The sequence below is a fragment of the Helianthus annuus genome, chromosome 8 (genome assembly GCF_002127325.2).
Source record: "Helianthus annuus cultivar XRQ/B chromosome 8, HanXRQr2.0-SUNRISE, whole genome shotgun sequence".
NCBI classification, from domain to species: Eukaryota; Viridiplantae; Streptophyta; class Magnoliopsida; order Asterales; family Asteraceae; genus Helianthus; species Helianthus annuus.
In genome coordinates this window covers 162,601,967-162,621,758 of record NC_035440.2, presented here as the reverse complement: position 1 = coordinate 162,621,758, position 19,792 = coordinate 162,601,967, and the positions used below count along the sequence as shown (strand labels likewise).

Genomic DNA, 19,792 nt, shown 5'->3' with positions numbered 1-19,792 from the left:
CCAAAAATCGGCGTATCCGGCCAGATTCTAGCAAACAACCTGTATATTCCGGCCAAAACCTCTAAATTCCGGCCAGTTTCCAACCAAATCATGTGAATTCCAACAATTAATCTTGTATATTTAAAAACTGAGTTGCGTAAGAGTTAAAACCTAACTATTTAAAATATTTACCTATAAAAATGTGTGTATGTATACATAAAACTGAAAATTACAATAAAAAATTTGATCCGATTAATCCCCAGTAATTTCGAGTAGTCGCCAGTCCCCACAATACCGGCCTACTAGCGACTACTTAAAATAAACCTAACATAAGTTGGCTATTCCAAAAGTATTATTTAGAACTTTTTTCCATGCTCTTTGATTTAAGCCATTAATTTGAAAAATGGAAATGTACTTAAAATAAACCTAACATAACTTGAGACCTGTAATGGAAAAGAGAAACGTAAACATAACCCACACAACTCAATAACCCATGTATTAGACCTTTCTCACATCTAAGCTACCAACATGTTACATTGCCAATGACTCTAGAAATAGTAGGTATGACCCCTGACGAATGAGCAGAGTAGAGAGTAAAAACGACAAATGATAATGATGATAAAATAACAAGAAATGATTTAGTATGACTTAGGGGCTGTTTGACAACATCTGAATGGTTAAGTGCTGAACCAGTAAGAGGTCTGAACTATTAAGTGCTGAACCAGTAAGAGGTCTAAACAATTAAGAGACTGTATAATGCTTAACCATTCAGAGACAAATGTCTGACCAATTCAGATTAGATATCTTAACCATTCAGACTCTGTATAAATCTTAACCATTCAGAGGCAAATGTCTGAACCATTCAGACATCTGCTCGTAAAACAAACAGTCTGAACCATTAAATGCTGAACCAGTTAAAGTCTGAACCATTAAGAGCCTTATTATGAGGTAAATAAACAGCCCCTTAAATATTACATTTCACAAAATATGATTAAACAAATGATATCTTACACTTGTCATAAATGTGTTCTCATCTTCTTTTTAGTAATAGCTACTGGGTTATACTCGCGTTTTAGGCGGGGCCTAAAAAAAGAACATAAATTAAAAAAATAAATATATAAAGTAAAAATAATTTAAATTAAAAAATGAATTTATTAAAATTAAAAATATTACACAAACTAGATAATTAAACCTAAATAAACAAGATAATTAATATCTTTAAGTAAATAAATTATAAATAGATTATATAGATTTGATATAGTTTAAATAAAAGGAAAGTAGATAATTAGGTGAATAATGAGGTAGAGGTTTAGATTAGTTTAGGTGGTGTTGGTTTTTCTAAAAAAAATTTGCGCAGACTCTTTTGTCTGTGCCGCGCAAACCACGCGCAGACATTGTAATCTGCAGATTCTTTGTTTTTCTGAAGACGTTTATTAAATAAACGTCTACGCGAGCTCTTTTTGGTGCAGATTTGGCCCAACCACTTTTAAGATATTCTAAAGTCTACAAAGGGTTAAACACCACCAGCACTGTCCGTACACCACCAACAGATTATTTTAGAAGTCTACATACGTTAAAATACAAACAACATTCTTCTTGCAGATTGCAGAGGTTTGGTCCACTAGATGTCTGCAGATGTGGTCCGCAGACTACAAACATTTTACCTCTTAAAAAACAAGTTGCACCTTAGTGTTGGAAGAATACAATGAGGTTTGGAATGGTTGTGTTTTGGAATGATATAGCATGTTGACGAGGCAAGTCTGGATTTTAGACCACTCAAGCGTTATTGATGCTCTAATTTCAATAATGGATAAACTAAAAAATAAATGTTTTTTTGTTACTTGGAGATATGATTCTAAGTTTGCAAAATTTTAATGTTTTAGCGTATTGTAATTAAGTTTGTTTCACGTTATCAAAATCATATAGATACAACTCACTCAACTATAGTAACTTTGATGTGTTAAACAAATACATATTTAATTAAAGTTTCTTGTAAATGGAAAAAAAAAACTTACAAATTAAAGGAGTAGTACTTGACCACAGTCGACTCGCATTCGATTCATCCCGTATGATCACAAAGATCTCAACTCTCACTCTCTCGAACTTTTGTTGGAATTCCTATTTATCATTATGCTTTTTTTCATCAAAACTTATTCTAAGTCTTACATGTGGGATTGTGTTTTTAGAAATCATGCACCAAAAATATGTGTCAACATATTCACATATGTTTGGATCATAAACAAAAAATAATATTTTCTGTATAAAAATGACCCACTTCCAACTACATAAATAGCCCAATGGGCCTTGCAGTTCGGCTTACAAGAAAGTATAATATTTAAATGATTTTTTGGGCCTACGGTTGCCATCCCTCAGGCCCCATCTGTAATTTGTATCCGCCACTAAGGAAAATGCTTTTAAAGCTTTTTTTCTTTTCTTTCTATACAGTACACTCTAATACTCTATATTCGTATACTATGACATTCGCAATCTTTTAAAGCTTTTTTCTTTCTTTTTACAGTACACTCTATATTCGTATACTATGACATTCGCAATAAATTTTGGTTGTACATGAACATGATAAAGCGGTTTAAAATGCAGGTAGTTAAACTTTAAAGTAGAAAAAAGAGTAAACTGGGATTGATCACTTTTCCCACTTTAGTCTAAAACTCAAACCTTTTAAATTTGGGTCCCTGTAGTTTCACTTTTATTGCTATTTTGGTCCAAAAGTGAAATCAGCTGATATTTGTTTAATAAAATCCTGTTATTTTGTCTTTTTTCTCAGGGGCAAAATGGTCAATATAATTTTGTTATAACACATTATTACTTAAATTAATTAAATTAAATAACTCTTTGACTTTGACCTCATAAAAGCTCAGATATTATCATCTTCCCCAAAAATCATCTTCTTCAAACCCTCCCAAAAATCAGGGGTGGTGCAAGATGATCGTAGAGAAGCAGCATCAGCAACATCTCAAATATAGTGAACACCACGTAAGTTTCCACCAATTTTCTCTGGAAATATGAGCAAATGTATATCACATTGTATGCGTATAAACGGACAAGATTCACAACTTACAAGAATGCAAAAAGAATAATCAATTTTTCTTAATGAAACGTGCAATCCATAAGTTTTTCTAAGAATTACCTAAATGCAGTGCACCCGTGGCAATTATGAGGGATCCAAATTTGAGCAATTTTCCTGAATTTGTTGTCAATGTTCGTTTCTCTGCATCAATTGTTGTCACTGGATCTTCATAAATCATCTGAAATAGGCTTGGGAATTACACTTTAATCTTCTAAATTTTGTTAGAATAGATTAATGTTTGGTATAAAGTAAAGTGAGTGAAGCCAAGTGAAATCTAATGATTGAACTATAAAGTAAAAAAAATAGGAACTTTCACACTGATTACGACGCATACCTAAAAAACGGTACGAATCATACTGCTAGCCGACAAAGAAGCAAGCCAAAAACCTAATGACGGCCCATTATTTATAGGCACGACCCATACTTACTATATGGGTACGGATCGTACGCAAGTTGTGGAAATCCCAAAAAGTAGGTATAAAAATACAATTTCATTGGTTAGATAATGATAAAACATTTTACTATCACGAGCCACTGTGTCCATGGATTGATACTCGATTCTTGCCACTACTATGTTATGATACGATAAGTGCACTTGCATCCTTATGATACGATATGTTGCTATTCGCACATGCGGACAACCCATATGGAAGATAATAGAAAGTGGCTATTTATTAGGAAGAGATCAAGACCATATCTTTAATAATTTTGAATTTTAATTTCTATGTGTATCTTTTAGTTGTTTAGTATAAGTGGGGCATACAAACTAGGGTTGGTTGTCCAGTATCAAGGCAAGCCTCATAAACACTTAAGTGTGAGGTCTTCGGTTCAAATCTTAGAAGGAGCACAAAAATCGCCGTTAAAAAAAATATAACTAGCTAGGGCATCTAGGGTTTATTGTTTCTTTGACTTTGTTTCGATCAAAGATCGTAATCTAAACCTTTGAGCTTGATAGCCGACTCGGCTAGTACCTTCAGTTTCAAGGCCGTTGAATAAATTATATGTTACTAAACTATTTACGTATGACTGTGGATTAAATATCAACATAACTCATATTCTAATCTACACCTCAGTTGTTTTCATTTGCACAAATTAAAATTGTATTAGCAAATGAGTATCACATAAGAAAATAACATAAGATTCAAATTATGTTGTAAACGGCTGAAACCTTGCTCGATACTAGATCCCAAAACAAGTTGTATACTATACTAAAATTTGTTCACTGTTCATGGAAACTGAGAATTGAATAAGGTATATTGGAACAAAAGATAGATGAGGTATTGTAATTTTAAAGCCATTACAACGGTATTGTGACATCCGCCACTTAACCAGGTTAACATCCATTTAACTATAATCTTATTGTTAGCTGAACCGACTTTGCACACCCCTAATTTAAACACAAACAAAGTCGATAATTGTGGCTTTTACCTTTTGGTTCTTTCAACCTTATTTTTGATGTAGCGCGTGATACGAAAACGAAGATCAAACACGTTGATTCAAAGAATACCCGTGTGTTCTTCCCCAATCCCCAAGATTCCACCCAAAAGGCACGGAATTTGAAGTGAAAAAATCAATTATGTCAAAATTCAAGTCTGATCATTCATATTACTAGAGGGACATATAAATAGAAACCGAAATTCGAAATGGGCCTAAAAAAGATAACGGGCCAAACACACGGCCTAAAACAAAATGTCCAAAATAGTTCAAAAAACATAAAAATGCAAATAACTAATAGAAATAAGCGTTTTTTGGCCCGGACGATGACCCAAACCGTTTGCAGCAAGATGGAGCTCGTTCACACATTCGTTTCGCCTGGTCGCACGCCCAAAACGGACCCCCGTAGCCCAAGTTAGGGCCATTTTAGTGAAGCCCCTTTTGTTACACGATCTTGGGCCTCTAAATACAAAATAGCCCGCTCTTCCACACTTGGGCCCGCATCAATTTTACATAACTATTAATTACGATCTTGCAACAACATGCCAACACTTGAAATGCATTTATATCTAGCTAAGGTGTTAAAGTAGGTTTACCCGGATTATGAGCATTCATTGAAATGCAAAAATACCTGGAATCAATGATGTCCTAGTTATACATGAACGATCATCATAGACACATATATATATGTGGAAGTTCATTGAACCCAAAACTAAATTGTTTAACTCTTACAGCTTTTGCAATGACAAAGGTGTTAAAAGACGCTAGCAGTATTGCTCTTTGCCGTCAATTTAGCAGACAAATTAAACAATCTAATTGAAAATTTATATATCCAAGGTTAATTAACTAGTTAGTTATGCTTATAAATTAAGCACTGATTAGTTTTAAAGTGTTATTGTTGAGTCGGTTATTTACATCTAAGATCGGTCAAATCAAGATTGATTACTAGAAATCTTTTAGTTTACAGATGCCAAAAAAGCCTGCAGGACCACATAAACAATTAATTTAGGTTAACAATTAAATATTTAATTAGAATATGTTGTATAAAGAAGGGAAAATGATGGATAAAGCAGAATTTAATATGTTTGTAATTGGTCCACTAATAAACAAAAGCAAGAGACTGATATATAGAACCCAAAAGATCAAACTTTCACGTGGTCGAGAAATTCTTACAAAGATCTAAATCTAGTTAAAACATGTTAAACCATACAGTTAGATCAAATAAACCAAAACCCACTCCATGGTTTTCCGAGCGCACACCCAACCAGTATTGCATGCCATTCAGCCACCTTAATTCTACTCCAATTCCATCTCTCTCTCTCTCTTCTAGCTACTTTTTCTTTCTCTCACTAAGTGGTCCAAATAATCTCTAGGGTTTTAAATTAACACATGTTTATTTAGATGCGGAGAGAGTCTCGTTGGAAGCAGCTTTCGTCTGTTAAGATATAAAGAGGAAGAGGCACTCAAGGGTACTACCCTATCCTCGATCAATCCCGCACTGCCATGTCAATTCTATAGCTAAGGTACCATAGAACCACAAAACATTGGCGACGACTACTCACAAGTCACAAGTACCCTAAAATCAAAGACCCATCTTTTACTCCACCCATCAATCACGCAACCCTAAACACCCCAACCCTCAAACTTTTTCACTTTCTAGCACGGGTTGGTATACTCATCACCAGAACCTGCATGGCCTACCCTAGGAGGGTGGCGGCAATGTTACAGTGTATGTATCTTACCCGCACACTCCTACCCATGAGATGCCACAGCTGGCCTAGGTAAAGTTTGCCTACATCTTATCTTTTTCGGACCCTAATTTATTAGTGGATATGATTTTACTTCATATGTTTGTTTGATTAAGACATGCAATTTATCTTCTCTCTCTAGAAATGATGCTTAAGCCCAACTCACTTGTGGTTTCTCTCTCTACTGGTTTAGGGTGGTCGAGTTGGTTGGTTGGGTGTGTAATGTTTATTGGGGAAGGGGTGTGCTTGTTGGTCCTTTCTATAAAGCAAAAATCTAAGTTGTCAGATTCCTTTCTTATTAGACTGCAAAAATCACTCTTTCATAATAAATTTCTTTTCTTTCTTTTCTTATCCCCATCTATTGTGAAAGATTACTCTACACTTTAACTTTGTAATTTGGGTGTTGAAGATTTGCTATCAAATTAACTACACACTCTTTTACTTTTTCAATTCAACACACGGATGTGATGAGATGAGCTGAGAAAGAAGGTACTCAAGATGCAATGAACACCATATGTGTTGTTTTAACTTCATTATCACTCATCATTAGTTAACCTATTTTATCTTTTGTAAACATAAAAAGAAGTTCATTGAGGTTGAAATATTTTAATGTTTTGAATCTTTTAAAGGAATTTGAGCTACAAAAAGCATTGCTATTTTCTACTATTTATATATTTTTTATTGCAAAATCATTACCATGCTACATGTTTCTTGATGATGACCAATCCTACTATAAGTGCAACTTAAAGAGGGGTTCTTCAGCTTTGTAAGGGTTAGGGAGAAAACATTTAATTTGTATGCATGTAGTTTTCAAATTGCATACTCAGAAAGAGGTTGTTTGAATAACCCAAACCACAATCAATAGAAGTGGGGAGAACATGTAACAAAAAACCCTAATAATAAGCCAAAGAATTGGAAAAAAAAAAATAAATAAATACCAAGGACACATCTTGCTTGTTCAAACATAGAACAAGAAGACTACTTCACCCAAGAAAAAGTAGTTGTGAATTGTAGGATATCACCAGTTTTCTTAAAGAATCTTCCATAAACACAATATAATCAAAATCACATTTTTCTAAATCTACAAATTATGGATTATTTAACCAACTCAGGCCAGTTTTGTGAAGCAAACTAGGTTGCATTTCATGATGTGAAATAATGCACAAAATGTGAAATGAATGTAGGACATGTTTAAATCTTAACAAGACAAAGGAACAAACTTAAAGAGTGGATGGAAAAATTAGCTGATCAATGTCATCAGTGATCATATAGCATAATCAACAGATATAGTAGTAGCACACACTTACACACACGTTGGTAAAATACTTCCAAATACAAGAAAATTAAACTCTCATACACATTAATAGAACAATTAAACCAACACCATATAATACTAACACATAAAACTTAACATAAAGTATACCTACCAGTGGTTCTCCTTCGGTTCTTCAGCGATCGATTGGACTTTGAGATGTAGATAACATCAAGCTAGGAATTAGCTAGAGATTGAAAATACAAGTTAAATCACTTTGATAACATGCAACATTTGACTGATCAATCTTTCCTTAATTATAGGAAATGTGTAGTTGAAGGTGAAACACCAGGAAATTCTCCCCAAGAGTTGTTTCCATTCCATGCTTGTTGATTAGTAGTATTTCCCAACATACCTAAAAACTGCCTTGATAAGTTTAACCCTCGGTTGTCTTCCATCTTCACCGATCCCTCGCTCGGGTTATCAATTCCAGAACTGCTTTTTAACCTAGTGTCTCCTCCAACCATGGAAGATGATTGCGCTCCAACGCCTTCGGTTTGATAGTTAAATAGGTTGTTATTGTTGTTGTTTGGTACTTCAAATCCAGGCAAGAAAGGGAGTCTCCAATTGTCTCCACCTCCAATTGATAAAATGTTACCATTTCCCATTTGAAAATTCCCCATTTGATCACTTGGAGGCTGAAATCCAGCAAGATTTGAGCTAAGATTGCCACCAACACCTCCAAATTGACTAAGAGAACTCATAAATGGTAAATGAAGTGAAGGTGGACGTGAAAGTTGAGTACTTGTCATATCCGAGTTAGTACTTCTTGGAGGGCTAACACTTACCGATTTCGGGCCCGATTGTCTTGGAGACTTTGAGCTTCGGCTTTTGCTGCTTCGTTTGTTTCTCCGACAACCACCACCAACCGGAACATTTCTCAAAGCTCCTCCTCTAGTCCAGTAACGCCTGCACGTCTTGCAAAAGTGTCTAGGCTGTGTGAGGTTGTAGTTGTTGAAGTAGCAAAACTTGGTGTTGGTTGAATCGCATCGCGGGCAATTTAGGCCCGGCTCAGGCAAGGGTATCTTGGCTAACCTAGCCCGATCGACCATAGATCCTGGTCTGATCGTTCCTGTACCTTCTCCGCCACCTCCAGGCTGCTGTGCTGGAGGCGGCGGAGGAGGTGGAAGATTAGGGTTTTCACCAACCCCACTTCCAACTCCTCCAGTTCCTTGATGATTTGATTGATGCAACTGAAAAGAACAACACAAAATTAAACACACAAAGATAAAACTTAAAAGATATATCAAGGTATATTCAAGATGAGATTTGAAGAGGAATATATCATCTTTTTCACATAAAGCTCTTCCTTTTAGTTTGATTGGATGAAGATATTACAAGTATAATTGAATCAAAGAAGTAGTGAAGATCATATGATCAAACAAACCTGATGATGCCAATTGTGGTGATCAAGATAGGGTGGAACAGATGAGAAAACCATGATTTAAATTTGAGCTTTCTTTTTCTCTTTTAGAAAGGTTTCGAGGGTTTTTTTGGAAATATATGGGAGTGGGGAATCAAAAACAAGAGAATAAAACACGGAGAAAGGAGGAGGGATTAAGGGGGAAGGAGATGATAAAAAGAAGTTAATTTTCTTTTTTAATTCTTTTTGTATTTATTATTAAAATTAGGGTTTTTGAGAGTGAGTGGAGAAGTTTCTTAGCCTTTAAGCTTTCTCAGAGTGACACTATGTGACACACTCCACCTTAGTGCTTGGGTAAAAAAGTGACCTCTGACCCCTCCATGCATGTATGTATACTTACATTTACATGCTATGTAGCTATATGTGCATGCATGAAAAAAGATAAAATATATGCGTGTGTGAGAGATGAATATATGCAAATGCATGTAAAAGTGTGTTCGTGTGTGTGAAATATCACTGTCTTCTATGCAATATAAGGTAACATGATGGTGGTGGGATCAAATCTCTTCTGTGTAACTATTCATAAACTGCAAAAATCTGTAGAATGCCACTGTAGATTAATCATTTATTGAAGTTATAAAATAAGTTATTTATTATATATAATCTTACCTTTATTATTATTGGTTCTACATATTCACACACTCAAGTGCCTATTCACACATCCTCATATACGCCTCGTATAGGTCTACAATCACGTAAAACATTTTTGAAAAAAAAAACCCTTATATACGCCTCATATTGGCCTATATATGACATATATGGGGCATGAGTCATATACGAGACCTATACGAGGGGTCCTATATGCCACGTATAGGCCTGTACGCGGCGTATAGGAGCAGTCAAACCAGAACTAACATGAGTCAGGCACTGAGTTTGATGTAACCCAATACGTCCCCTATAGGCCTATATGAGACATATACAAGGCAGAGGGTGTACAAATAGACAGATAGGATGTGTGGATAGTTTGAGCTTTATTATAACAGTACGATTCCTTAATTTATTATTATAAATCATTTATTGAAGTTCTAAAATAAGTTATTTATTATATATAATCTTACCTTTATTTTTATAACAGTAAGACTCCTTAATTTATTATTATAAATCAATTATTGAAGTTATAAAATAAGTTATTTATTATATATAATAATCTTACCTTTCTGGTTAATAGTAAATTAATTTGCAACAATTAATATATGCTATGATAGCTATATTTATTTGGATACTTTTTTTTATAAAAATAAATTATAGCATACCTAATTTGGGTTATAGCGATTTATATTACGACTATCTAGGTTTACAGAAACGTTTTATTAAATTCTTAACTCACAAAGATATGATATTCACTTTTGTCGGATGAAAACTCTAATTAACTCATTAATATTTGTAATTGCTCATAATTAATATTTTTCATAACAATTTACATATACTGATCGATCAAGACACATCACAGCTGAAATTGTATATTTTACTTTTATTATCAATAAACATTCTTTTAGGACAAAACATCATATTAGGATCATTTATTCAATACTTGTAAGTTAGTAACAATACTTACTATGACACCTTTTCAATTCATAAGGATATAACGGACATTCTAATAATCAGTTTTGAAATAAGTAAGTTGAGGTGGACTCGTTGATTAACTCGTTTTAAAGTCACCAAAAATCTTTAATTTTGTTACAAAATTCTACCACGTATTATGATAATACGTAACCGTAGAAATCGCATAATTAAGCACATGTTTATAGTATGTGATTCTTGCGCTTCAATAAAAATAGTTACATGAGAAGAAAACTAAACGGTTTATTTTTCTCGTCTGCCCTCCTTTAATTTTATCTCCTTCAGTGGCAGATCTAGAAAATCCTTATATTGGGCAACGTTTCAAAGAAAAGGGTTAACGAAATCGAAAAAACGTCATTGACACTAAATTTACACTATCGTCGAAGCGTAAATGGGCCACGTGAGTTACCCCTTATTAAGAGGTATATCCGCCCCTGATCTCCTTTTATGTATAACATTGCGCATATACCCTATATACGTATACATGTATACATTTAGATGATTTTATCTCTTTTTATGTATAACAACCTATGTACATGTATGCATTTAGATAAAATGAAATAAATGCCATGTTTTTTTAATAATAAATCTCAAACATGTAATACATGTATGTATTTTTAGATTAATCAATGCAATGTTTTTTTAATATTAAATCTCAAACATGTGAAAAATATAGTTTCATATAATAAGCGTTTCTTACGGTTGCAAAAATATTATTATTCTAACTCCTCTTGTGTATTTCATAGAAATTTGAACTCTATAATCAATCAACTAGGTTTCAATCACTTCAAACCAAGCAGAAGACTCTTTTATTGAAGAAATGACCACCCTTTAACGAACTTGTGCAATTTCACAGCGCACAATCTCTCTCTCTCTCTCTCTTCCTTTATCTTTTTCCCTTCTTTTCTTGATTACAACACATACCCTTTTTCTCGGTTTGATTGCACGGTCAAAAACAGGCATATAATTACTTGCATCATAATACAATTCTACACTAAACTACAAATCTCATAGTAACACTTGAGCGCTACAGGTTAAACAAAGTGTAAAGCGAAACTAAACTGTCAGCTGCATGATGATTCTTAATTTCCCAGAATTATTTTACAACTTCTTGTAGTTTTATTTCATATAATTTTATTTTTATTATATTATATCGTTAATAACAAAAAAAGGTTCATATAATTTTGAGCAACATTTGATTTGGGTACGTACTTGGTAGTTATTGGTTGGTGGGCTACCAAATCTTTAACGAACTGAAAGCCAGTTAAGTAGGTAACTGAGTAGACCGGTAACGAACTTGTAAACCGGGTCGAGTTGCTGCCAATTAGGTTTTCATTTTGTGGGAAACTTTTAATATGTAAAACGAGTTTAATGTGTTCAAAAGCGTTAAATTTTCCTCAAAACATAGAACAGTTATTTGTAAATGATTTAGGGTTCTTCAAAATCCAATTGTGTAGACGTTTTTTTTTTTGTTAAATCTTGTTTTACACCACCCCAAGTTTAAAGTACACCTGAATCGCCAATCCCACACAAAAACACATCCACCCCACCCTGCACATGATTGTCCGCAAACCCTAGCAGCCGGGTGACGATAGTTGATGTCTATAAGTAAAGCAAAGAGTAAAGTATACAAATGGTCCCTGTGGTATATCAAAGTTGTAGATTTGGTCTCTAGGTTTCTAAAAATACATGGATGGTCAATGTGGTTTCCACTTTAAAACGCAACTAGTCCATCACTTGGACCTATTAAAACCTTTAGTTGGTTGTGGATTAAATGCGTTACAAATGGCAAAGCACATGGATCATATATGTACTTTTGAAAAACTAGTGATTAAATCCAAAATTTTGGTAAACCACATGACTATTCATGTAGTTAACTCTAAAGCAAATCATGTCTAGTGAGAGACCTCAAATCGTGTAGACTAGGAGTATACACGGTCCCAGTGACGGAGTTAGCCCAAAAATTCAGGGGTATCCCAATTTTTTTGGAGGGATTAGAGGTATCTTTTATATAAAAAGATAAAAATTTTACACTACGTAGACGAAGTTGAAGAGTATTTTTACACTACAAAGAGGGAGTTAATTACCCCTCCTTGTACATTGGTTCCGCCACTGCACGGTACGGTTCGATTTTTTTGGACCAAAGCATCAATGATGTATTTGAGAAAGGACAGACCAAACTGAACAAGTTGGGTTGGTTGGCCTAATCGGTTGGTTTGGCGGTTTGAATTTTTTTAAAGAAAATCAATAGTATGTATTAAACTTCAAAAATGAAGAAGATGGTAAATAACTACGTATCCAAAAATGAAAAGGAATATCTATATTTATATGCATATCTATTCCTATATCTATCATGATAAATGAAAATCTTTGAAAATACGTGTCATTTCTTGTCGTCTTTTTACCCTTATTTTTCTGTCTTTATCCTATTAAATACCCGTGTTTTACACGGGTTACATAAATTTAATTTTATATAATAAGCAATATAGTTATATCTTTAAAATACATTGTATATTGCACGAGTTAAAAAAAATAATGTAATTAATTAACACATACAGTCGTCAAGGTATGTATTTAAATGACAAATTCGATGTACTTATTACTTATTAACAATTTAGTTTGGTTTTATTTATTAATACGTTAGAAACATGTGTATTACACATGATAGAACCAATGAAATATTAGAGGATTATTAATAAGCGAAAAAAATAAAAGAAATAAACCTAATTTAATGCTAAATACAATTAAATAAGTTAATAAATTAAAAAATAAATACTTAGAGTAATTGCAACTATGTGAGAATTAGTAATTTGTTTTTTACTTCTTAGTAGTAAGTCAGAATACTTGTTGTTTGCAAGGATATGCTCTTTAAAAAGATTTGAATATAAGTAAAATAAACTATTATATGATATGCTCTCTCAAAAAGATTTGAATATAAGTAAAATAAAATTTTGTTTAGAATTATTTATAGAAAAACAAATATTTATTCTTATCTATTTTTTCTTTAAAATTATTTTATTATTTTCTATGATCATAATAAAAACAAACGTTTATATTCTTATATATTTTTTTGTTCAAAATTATTATTATTATTATTATTATTATTATTATTATTTAATATGATCATAATAGAAACAAACCTTTATCATTATCTAAATATTTATTCTTATTTAATATTTTGTTTAAAATTATTATTATTTAACATGATAGATAAATAGGAAAATAAGATGAGAAAGCATCAGAATCCAAAAATGATTTTCATTTATTAGTATAGGTAGAGGTAGATATTAACTCATAACTTTCCTGATTCTCCCTCATATTAAATATTAATATTAAATCAAAACTTCCTCGCTTTACTCATATTTATTTAATATTTTTTTCTCGACTATTTCCATTATTTTTCCCACTAAATTATCAATAACCAATTTATATTTAATTGACCTATCCCCGTGTAATAAACAGGTTTTTTAACCTAGTATAAATAATATATGACAAGCACCAACCTTAGTTTACACTGCCAGTTCCAAGTTTCAAACTGGACCGAACTGTTAACACTACCAAACAACGAAAACCAAACCATTTGAGTATTAAATCAGCCGACTTTCTTTGTTTGGGCGGATTAAACGGTTTCTGCGGTTCTTTTAACACCTGTACCATAGTACGGTGACAAGTAAAACTCTCACATCAACAAAATTTTCACTTGAAGGACTTTTTAACATGTGAAAGCATCTTCGATGGTAAAAATATGGGACATTGACGTGGCGTGGCGTTCCAAAAGGGGACATCACCACTGGAGGGAGCATGTTCATCCTAATGGTAGGTACTTCATTTATTCGGAATTTCGAATGGGGGAGGGATGAGAATGGTGGGGCCCTCTCACACATATATATAATACAATAAATATTTTTTATTTTATTTATTTTTTAAATGATGGTTGGAAAGAGATGTAGTATTGGAGAGAAAATGAGTATGTCTAAAAATCTGATGTAGTGGTTGACATGACGTGTTTGAAAGATGATACATTAGAGATACTCTAAAAGTGATCATCATTTTTACACTGCCATCAAATCTATATATATAGTTGCTTAAATGACCACATCTAAGACTATTTTCCCTTAATTATTCATTGTAATTGATTCCACATATACGGACTATCAAGTTCTAAAAGAAATTCCATGGTTTATTGGTAGCCATTAAATTGGGCATCTTCGCAGGGGCGACCCACATACAAGATGTCGAGGTCAGATGACCCCAATGATTTTGTTTTTTTAGCAAAACGTATCTAAACGATATATTAGTGACCCCAAAGTATCTTTAACGTGACTTCATATACACAATTCAAGGTTTATCTTGGAGGTGAACCCTTGGTTATTGAATTACATGGTCATAAGTTTAAGTCTTTTAGGGACCAAATTTTCCGTTTTTTTATATCATAGGTAATTAACTCAACTTAGGGTTTAGTCGTTCACAATCCAAATTCATGAATCAGACACCAAAATCCACGCATCGACCAACTCCTTAATCACCATTTCAACCAAATCGACCAGACGACCAAATCATTGATCCCTCCATTTCAATTACCATTTTTATCCCCATTTCATCTCATTCACAATACGACACCTGCCCTCCAATAACGATTACTCTCATGCCTCCTTCATCGACCACTTCATCTCGATTTCAAGCAGCAAAGCACTAAATGAGGCGATTTTTTAGGCAAACTTTCTTTTTAAATTTTGTTTTCGACTTAATATATGATGAATGTGTGATTTAACGTGTGTGTTTTTTTCATTTCCCAAATTTTATCTTAATTTTATTATATGTTTTTTGATGATCATGTATTTTTACTATGATATCGTTTTTTTTATTGTAGTACCTTACTCAGCTCAAAATTCTAATGTTTGGTTTGTGAAATGACAACCGAAAAAAATACATGATAAGAAAAAAATCATTGGTTTGCCACTACATCTCTGTGCCTAAGCTTACTTAGAGAAGCTAGATGAACTCGTAATAAAGTTTCTTATGAAGCTTTTTCACATTAAGCTTGCAAACACCAATACATACACCATTTAGAAATGTTTCTTTCAAAAGATGGATATTCTTCATACGACCATGTATTTTTAATACATAGTGGGGACCAATGTTACACGTGAGATTAGGAGTGTGTATGGGTTGGTTTGGCTCGATGTTACTATTAACCATAACCTTAACTTTGGTTACTGCTAATTGGTAGGGCTAACTTTTAGCTAAAGTTCAAACTTTTAAGCCAATGGGTAGGGATGCAAATGAGCCGAGCCCGAGCTTGATCAGGCTCGATTCGAGCTTTGTTTTCAAAGCTCGAGCTCGGCTCGTTGGTAGTTTCTCAAGCTCGAGCTCATCTCGTTTATAATCTATTAAATAAATTTGATATAAATTATAGACTTGTTGAGGCTCACGAGCTCGATAAGCGAAGCTCGGCTCGTGTACTAAACAAGCTTATTTTTAGGTTCGGGCTCGTAAACAACTTTAAATAAGCTTGGCTTGGCCCGTTTACTAGACAACTTTAAATAAGATGTGAATGTTATTAAATATTAAGAAAAACTAATATTACACTAAGGCTCAACAAGCCTGACGAGCTTCACATGTCAAGCCCAAGCTCAGGCTCGTTAACTAAACGAGTTTTATTTTAGGCTCAAGCTCGACTCGGGCTCAATAAGGCTCGGCTCGTTTCGAGTTTTCTCGAACCGATCTTGAGTAGCTAGCGAGCCACTCGGCTCGTTTTCACCCCTACCAATAGGTGTACAAAATAAAAAATGGAACCAACCAAGTTGGACTTAGTTTTGGTTTCTTTTATAAAATAACAAGACTACACTTTTTGCTAAACTATCAATATGAGATTCCTTTTAATAAGATATTTCTCAACAACTCAAAAGACTTACTTAAGCCTTTGATTAAAAGTACAATTGTTTATCAAAATAAATGGCACGTACATCAAGATCATTTTGTTACAAACATACTTTTATCTTAGTAAAAAAAGCTTTTGCATGGTTAGTAAAAAACATAAATCTATTACATGGACTTAACATTGTAAGTTCGGTTAGGTTTTGGTTATATCGTTGTAAGGACCTGCACGAAAATGCCCTAAAACACTCCGTAAGTGTAAACCCAGACCCCTAAAACCCTAAATTTTATTAAAAATCAAGAAAATCAAAATTTAGTAAGCTGTCGCGGGCCGCATAACAGTTAAGCAAGGCTTGCGCGGGGAGCGACAGTGACGGGTAGTCCGTAAGACAACCCTTAAGTGGTATAAATGATAATAAAATCCTACATTTAATCGGGTAGTTGTCTAGAATTAGATAACTACGGTTGTTTGTGTTTCAGGTACAAACAGGAGCTTAAAATGGAAGGAACACGGAGAATAAATGAAAAAATCAATTTTTGGAATTGAAGAATTAAGTGGATAGCATTATAGAGGATGAAATTACGAGAACGTAGGCGGAAATGGTGAAGAAAACGGAGTTGAAACGAAAGAGTTATGCTGAAAACAAGTTTTCATGTTGAAGCCTGCCATAGGCTACGGCAAAGGGTCGTAGCTTACGGCGCCGGCTAGCACTTTTTGTCACCGTATGACAGTTTAAAGCCACCGTAAGCCATTCCAAGCCACCGTAGCTTACGACGCTGACTTGCGTAAATGTGTAACTTCCACCTTTTAATGCGGATTTATGGTGTCTTTTCATCTCTAATCATTCCCATTCGGTTACACACAGTTCTAGGGGCGATTTCTTGTGTTCTTGGTGCTTGAAGACAATTTCCAATGATTCGGTTTGTGTTTTTAATTGTTATGAACATTGAAACTTGTGTGAGGATGATGATTCAAGCCATGAGTGGCTAAACTCTTGATGACTGTCTTTGGTTGAAGGTTTGTATTAGACTTTATGCTTGATTTCCTAATTTCTAGAACAAACTTTGTCTTTATGATTGTTTGTTATGGTGTGTGATTGATTGTTTGTAAATTGTTGATTCTTATGTTGATCTAATTTGAAACCATACGTTCTTGGTGCTGTTGGCAATCGAGATATCATGGGTAGAATTAGGATTGGGTAAGGGTTAATTGGTCATCGGGTAACAACCTCACGTTCTAGGAATCTGAGTACTTAGTTCCCTTTTATCACAACAAGTAATCACACATGAACTATGTCTATGTAGTTCTTTCTAGTGGAATGATAGCATAAACGTCAAAGCAAACCGGAAACTAAAGATGGTCATTTGTCTCTAAATTGTCTAGAAACCAAATTTTCATTTTGCAATTAGAATAGTAATTTTAGTTTTTAAAACTCAAACAACCAATCCAACACTTTGAAATTACTTTCATTGCAATTAGTTTAATTTTAGTTAACTTAGATAAACCTTCAAATAACACATATTCCACAAACCCCCTGTGTTCGATACCCACTTGCAACTATCTATTTAGTAGTAATTGGATTAAATTTGATTGTGACCACGACATCACGTCAAATTTTGGCGCAGTTGCCGGGGAGTAGTGTGCAACGTGTGTTATTTTTTATTCTTTTAAGTTTGTTATTTTTCTGGTTTACGCTGGGTGTGTTAGTGTGCAGGTATTTACAGGTGCATGCGTACTAGAAGCTCTCATAAGCTATCACCATTGGCATTTGATCCGGAAATTGAGCGAACTTTGAGAGGAAACAGAATTTTGCTAAGAGAAAACAGAATTAGCGGTTCACCAACAACACCAACTACACCAATTACACCACTTAGATACATGGATCCACCACCACCACCACCCACTGCGGGTGAGTTTACACCACCTTCATACCATCATCAACACAACCTTCACCAAATACCACCATGCCTAACATCACTACCGACCCTACTCCACCTCATGATGTTACACCAACCAACACTACACAACCCATTACCACCCAAGATGAACCAACACTCACTTTTAACCCTTCTACTACAATTCCACCATTCACCCATTTCTTTCAGGGTGCGGGTCAGTCATCTTCAACCTATTCAATACCATCAAACTCAACCATTGTCCATGCTACTTCTACATTTAGACCATCTAACCAGTCGGGTTTTCAATATTCAACTCTTCCATTTAGGCAATATTCGGGTATAGGGGGAGATGGAAATGATGAAGGATATGAAGATTTTGAGGGTTATGATGAAGACGGTTATGCATATGGGGGTGATGGAGATCAAGGGGAATTTGCTTATATACAAGGCCAAACTCAAGGAATGCCAAGTGTTGGTGGAATTCCACAACAACAAATTATACCACAACATATTCGGCCAAGGCCACAAGGGCCACAATTGCAACGTCCTACTCCATTGCAACAAGTTTGTCCACAAAATGCACAACCACAATTCCAAAGGCTAATTCAACACCCACCGATGCCACAACATCAATTTCAACCACATGTACCTCAAGGGCCTATACAAAGACCAATGGGTCCTATTCGTCCAAGGGGTCGGTTGGGTGTACCAAGAAGACATCTTAGAGAACATGCGAGAGGCATTGAAGCGCATTTTAGGCTGGTAATCACTCACAATCCTTCACCAGTAGTTATTCCTCACAATAATCAAGGGAGGACATTTGAGGTGAGAACCAATTCATTGCAAAGCTTACCAAAGTATAAGGGTTTAGCAACGGAGGAGCCTTATTTTCATTTGGAGGCTTATGACTCAATTTGCAACACTCTTGGGAGTCAAGGTTTTCCGACCGAGGATGTCAAGTTGGTATTATTCCAATTTTCTTTGGAAGATAAGGCAAAGAAGTGGTTTTACACTCTACCTTCGGCATCTATCTATACATGGGCGGAAATGCAACAAATCTTTTTGGATGAATTTTATACCGCCCAAAAGACAAATGATGCTAGAAAAGGGTTGAGAAGTTTCCAACAACTACAAGGTGAGATGTTCCATGAGGTATCTGAACGGTTTAACATGATGATAAAGAATTGCCCTCATCATGGGATAGAGCTATGGGAGTTGATGAATGCTTTTCATGAGGGGTTATGTGCCGAAGAGTCTCGTGACTTAATGTCTAATCACGAATGGCACTTTAGCACGAATTACGAGCATGACGATTGGGAACTTGGAACAAATGGGGTCACATCAAAAGAAAAGCTCACATCAAGGAGAGCACGACCGGCCATTACCCGACTCAAGTGCATGCGGTAGACGATGGTAATGTTCAAACTTCGAATCAAATTTATATATGCTTGTGTGCTTTTGTAATGAGATAGGCA

At 34.4% G+C, this 19,792-nt stretch overlaps 1 protein-coding gene across 1 annotated transcript; it reads right to left on the bottom strand.

Moving 5' to 3' along the window:
* Window positions 1–7,474: 7,474 nt before the first annotated feature.
* LOC118481104 (dof zinc finger protein DOF5.1-like) lies at window positions 7,475–9,128 on the bottom strand. The gene is made up of 2 exons (XM_035976207.1): window positions 8,946–9,128; window positions 7,475–8,751 (listed from the first exon to the last, which is right to left on the bottom strand). The coding sequence occupies exons 1-2, from the start codon at window positions 8,997–8,999 to the stop codon at window positions 7,816–7,818; spliced, it is 990 nt and encodes a 329-aa protein (XP_035832100.1). The 5' UTR covers window positions 9,000–9,128; the 3' UTR covers window positions 7,475–7,815.
* Between the last annotated feature and the right edge of the window lie 10,664 nt (window positions 9,129–19,792).

Coding starts and splice junctions, on each gene's coding strand:
- LOC118481104 (XM_035976207.1), bottom strand. CDS start 8,999: ATGGTTTTCTCATCTGTTCCACCCTATCTTGATCACCACAATTGGCAT. Junction 8,752..8,945: donor ACCACAATTGGCATCATCAG/GTTTGTTTGATC, acceptor TGTTCTTTTCAG/TTGCATCAATCAAATCATCA.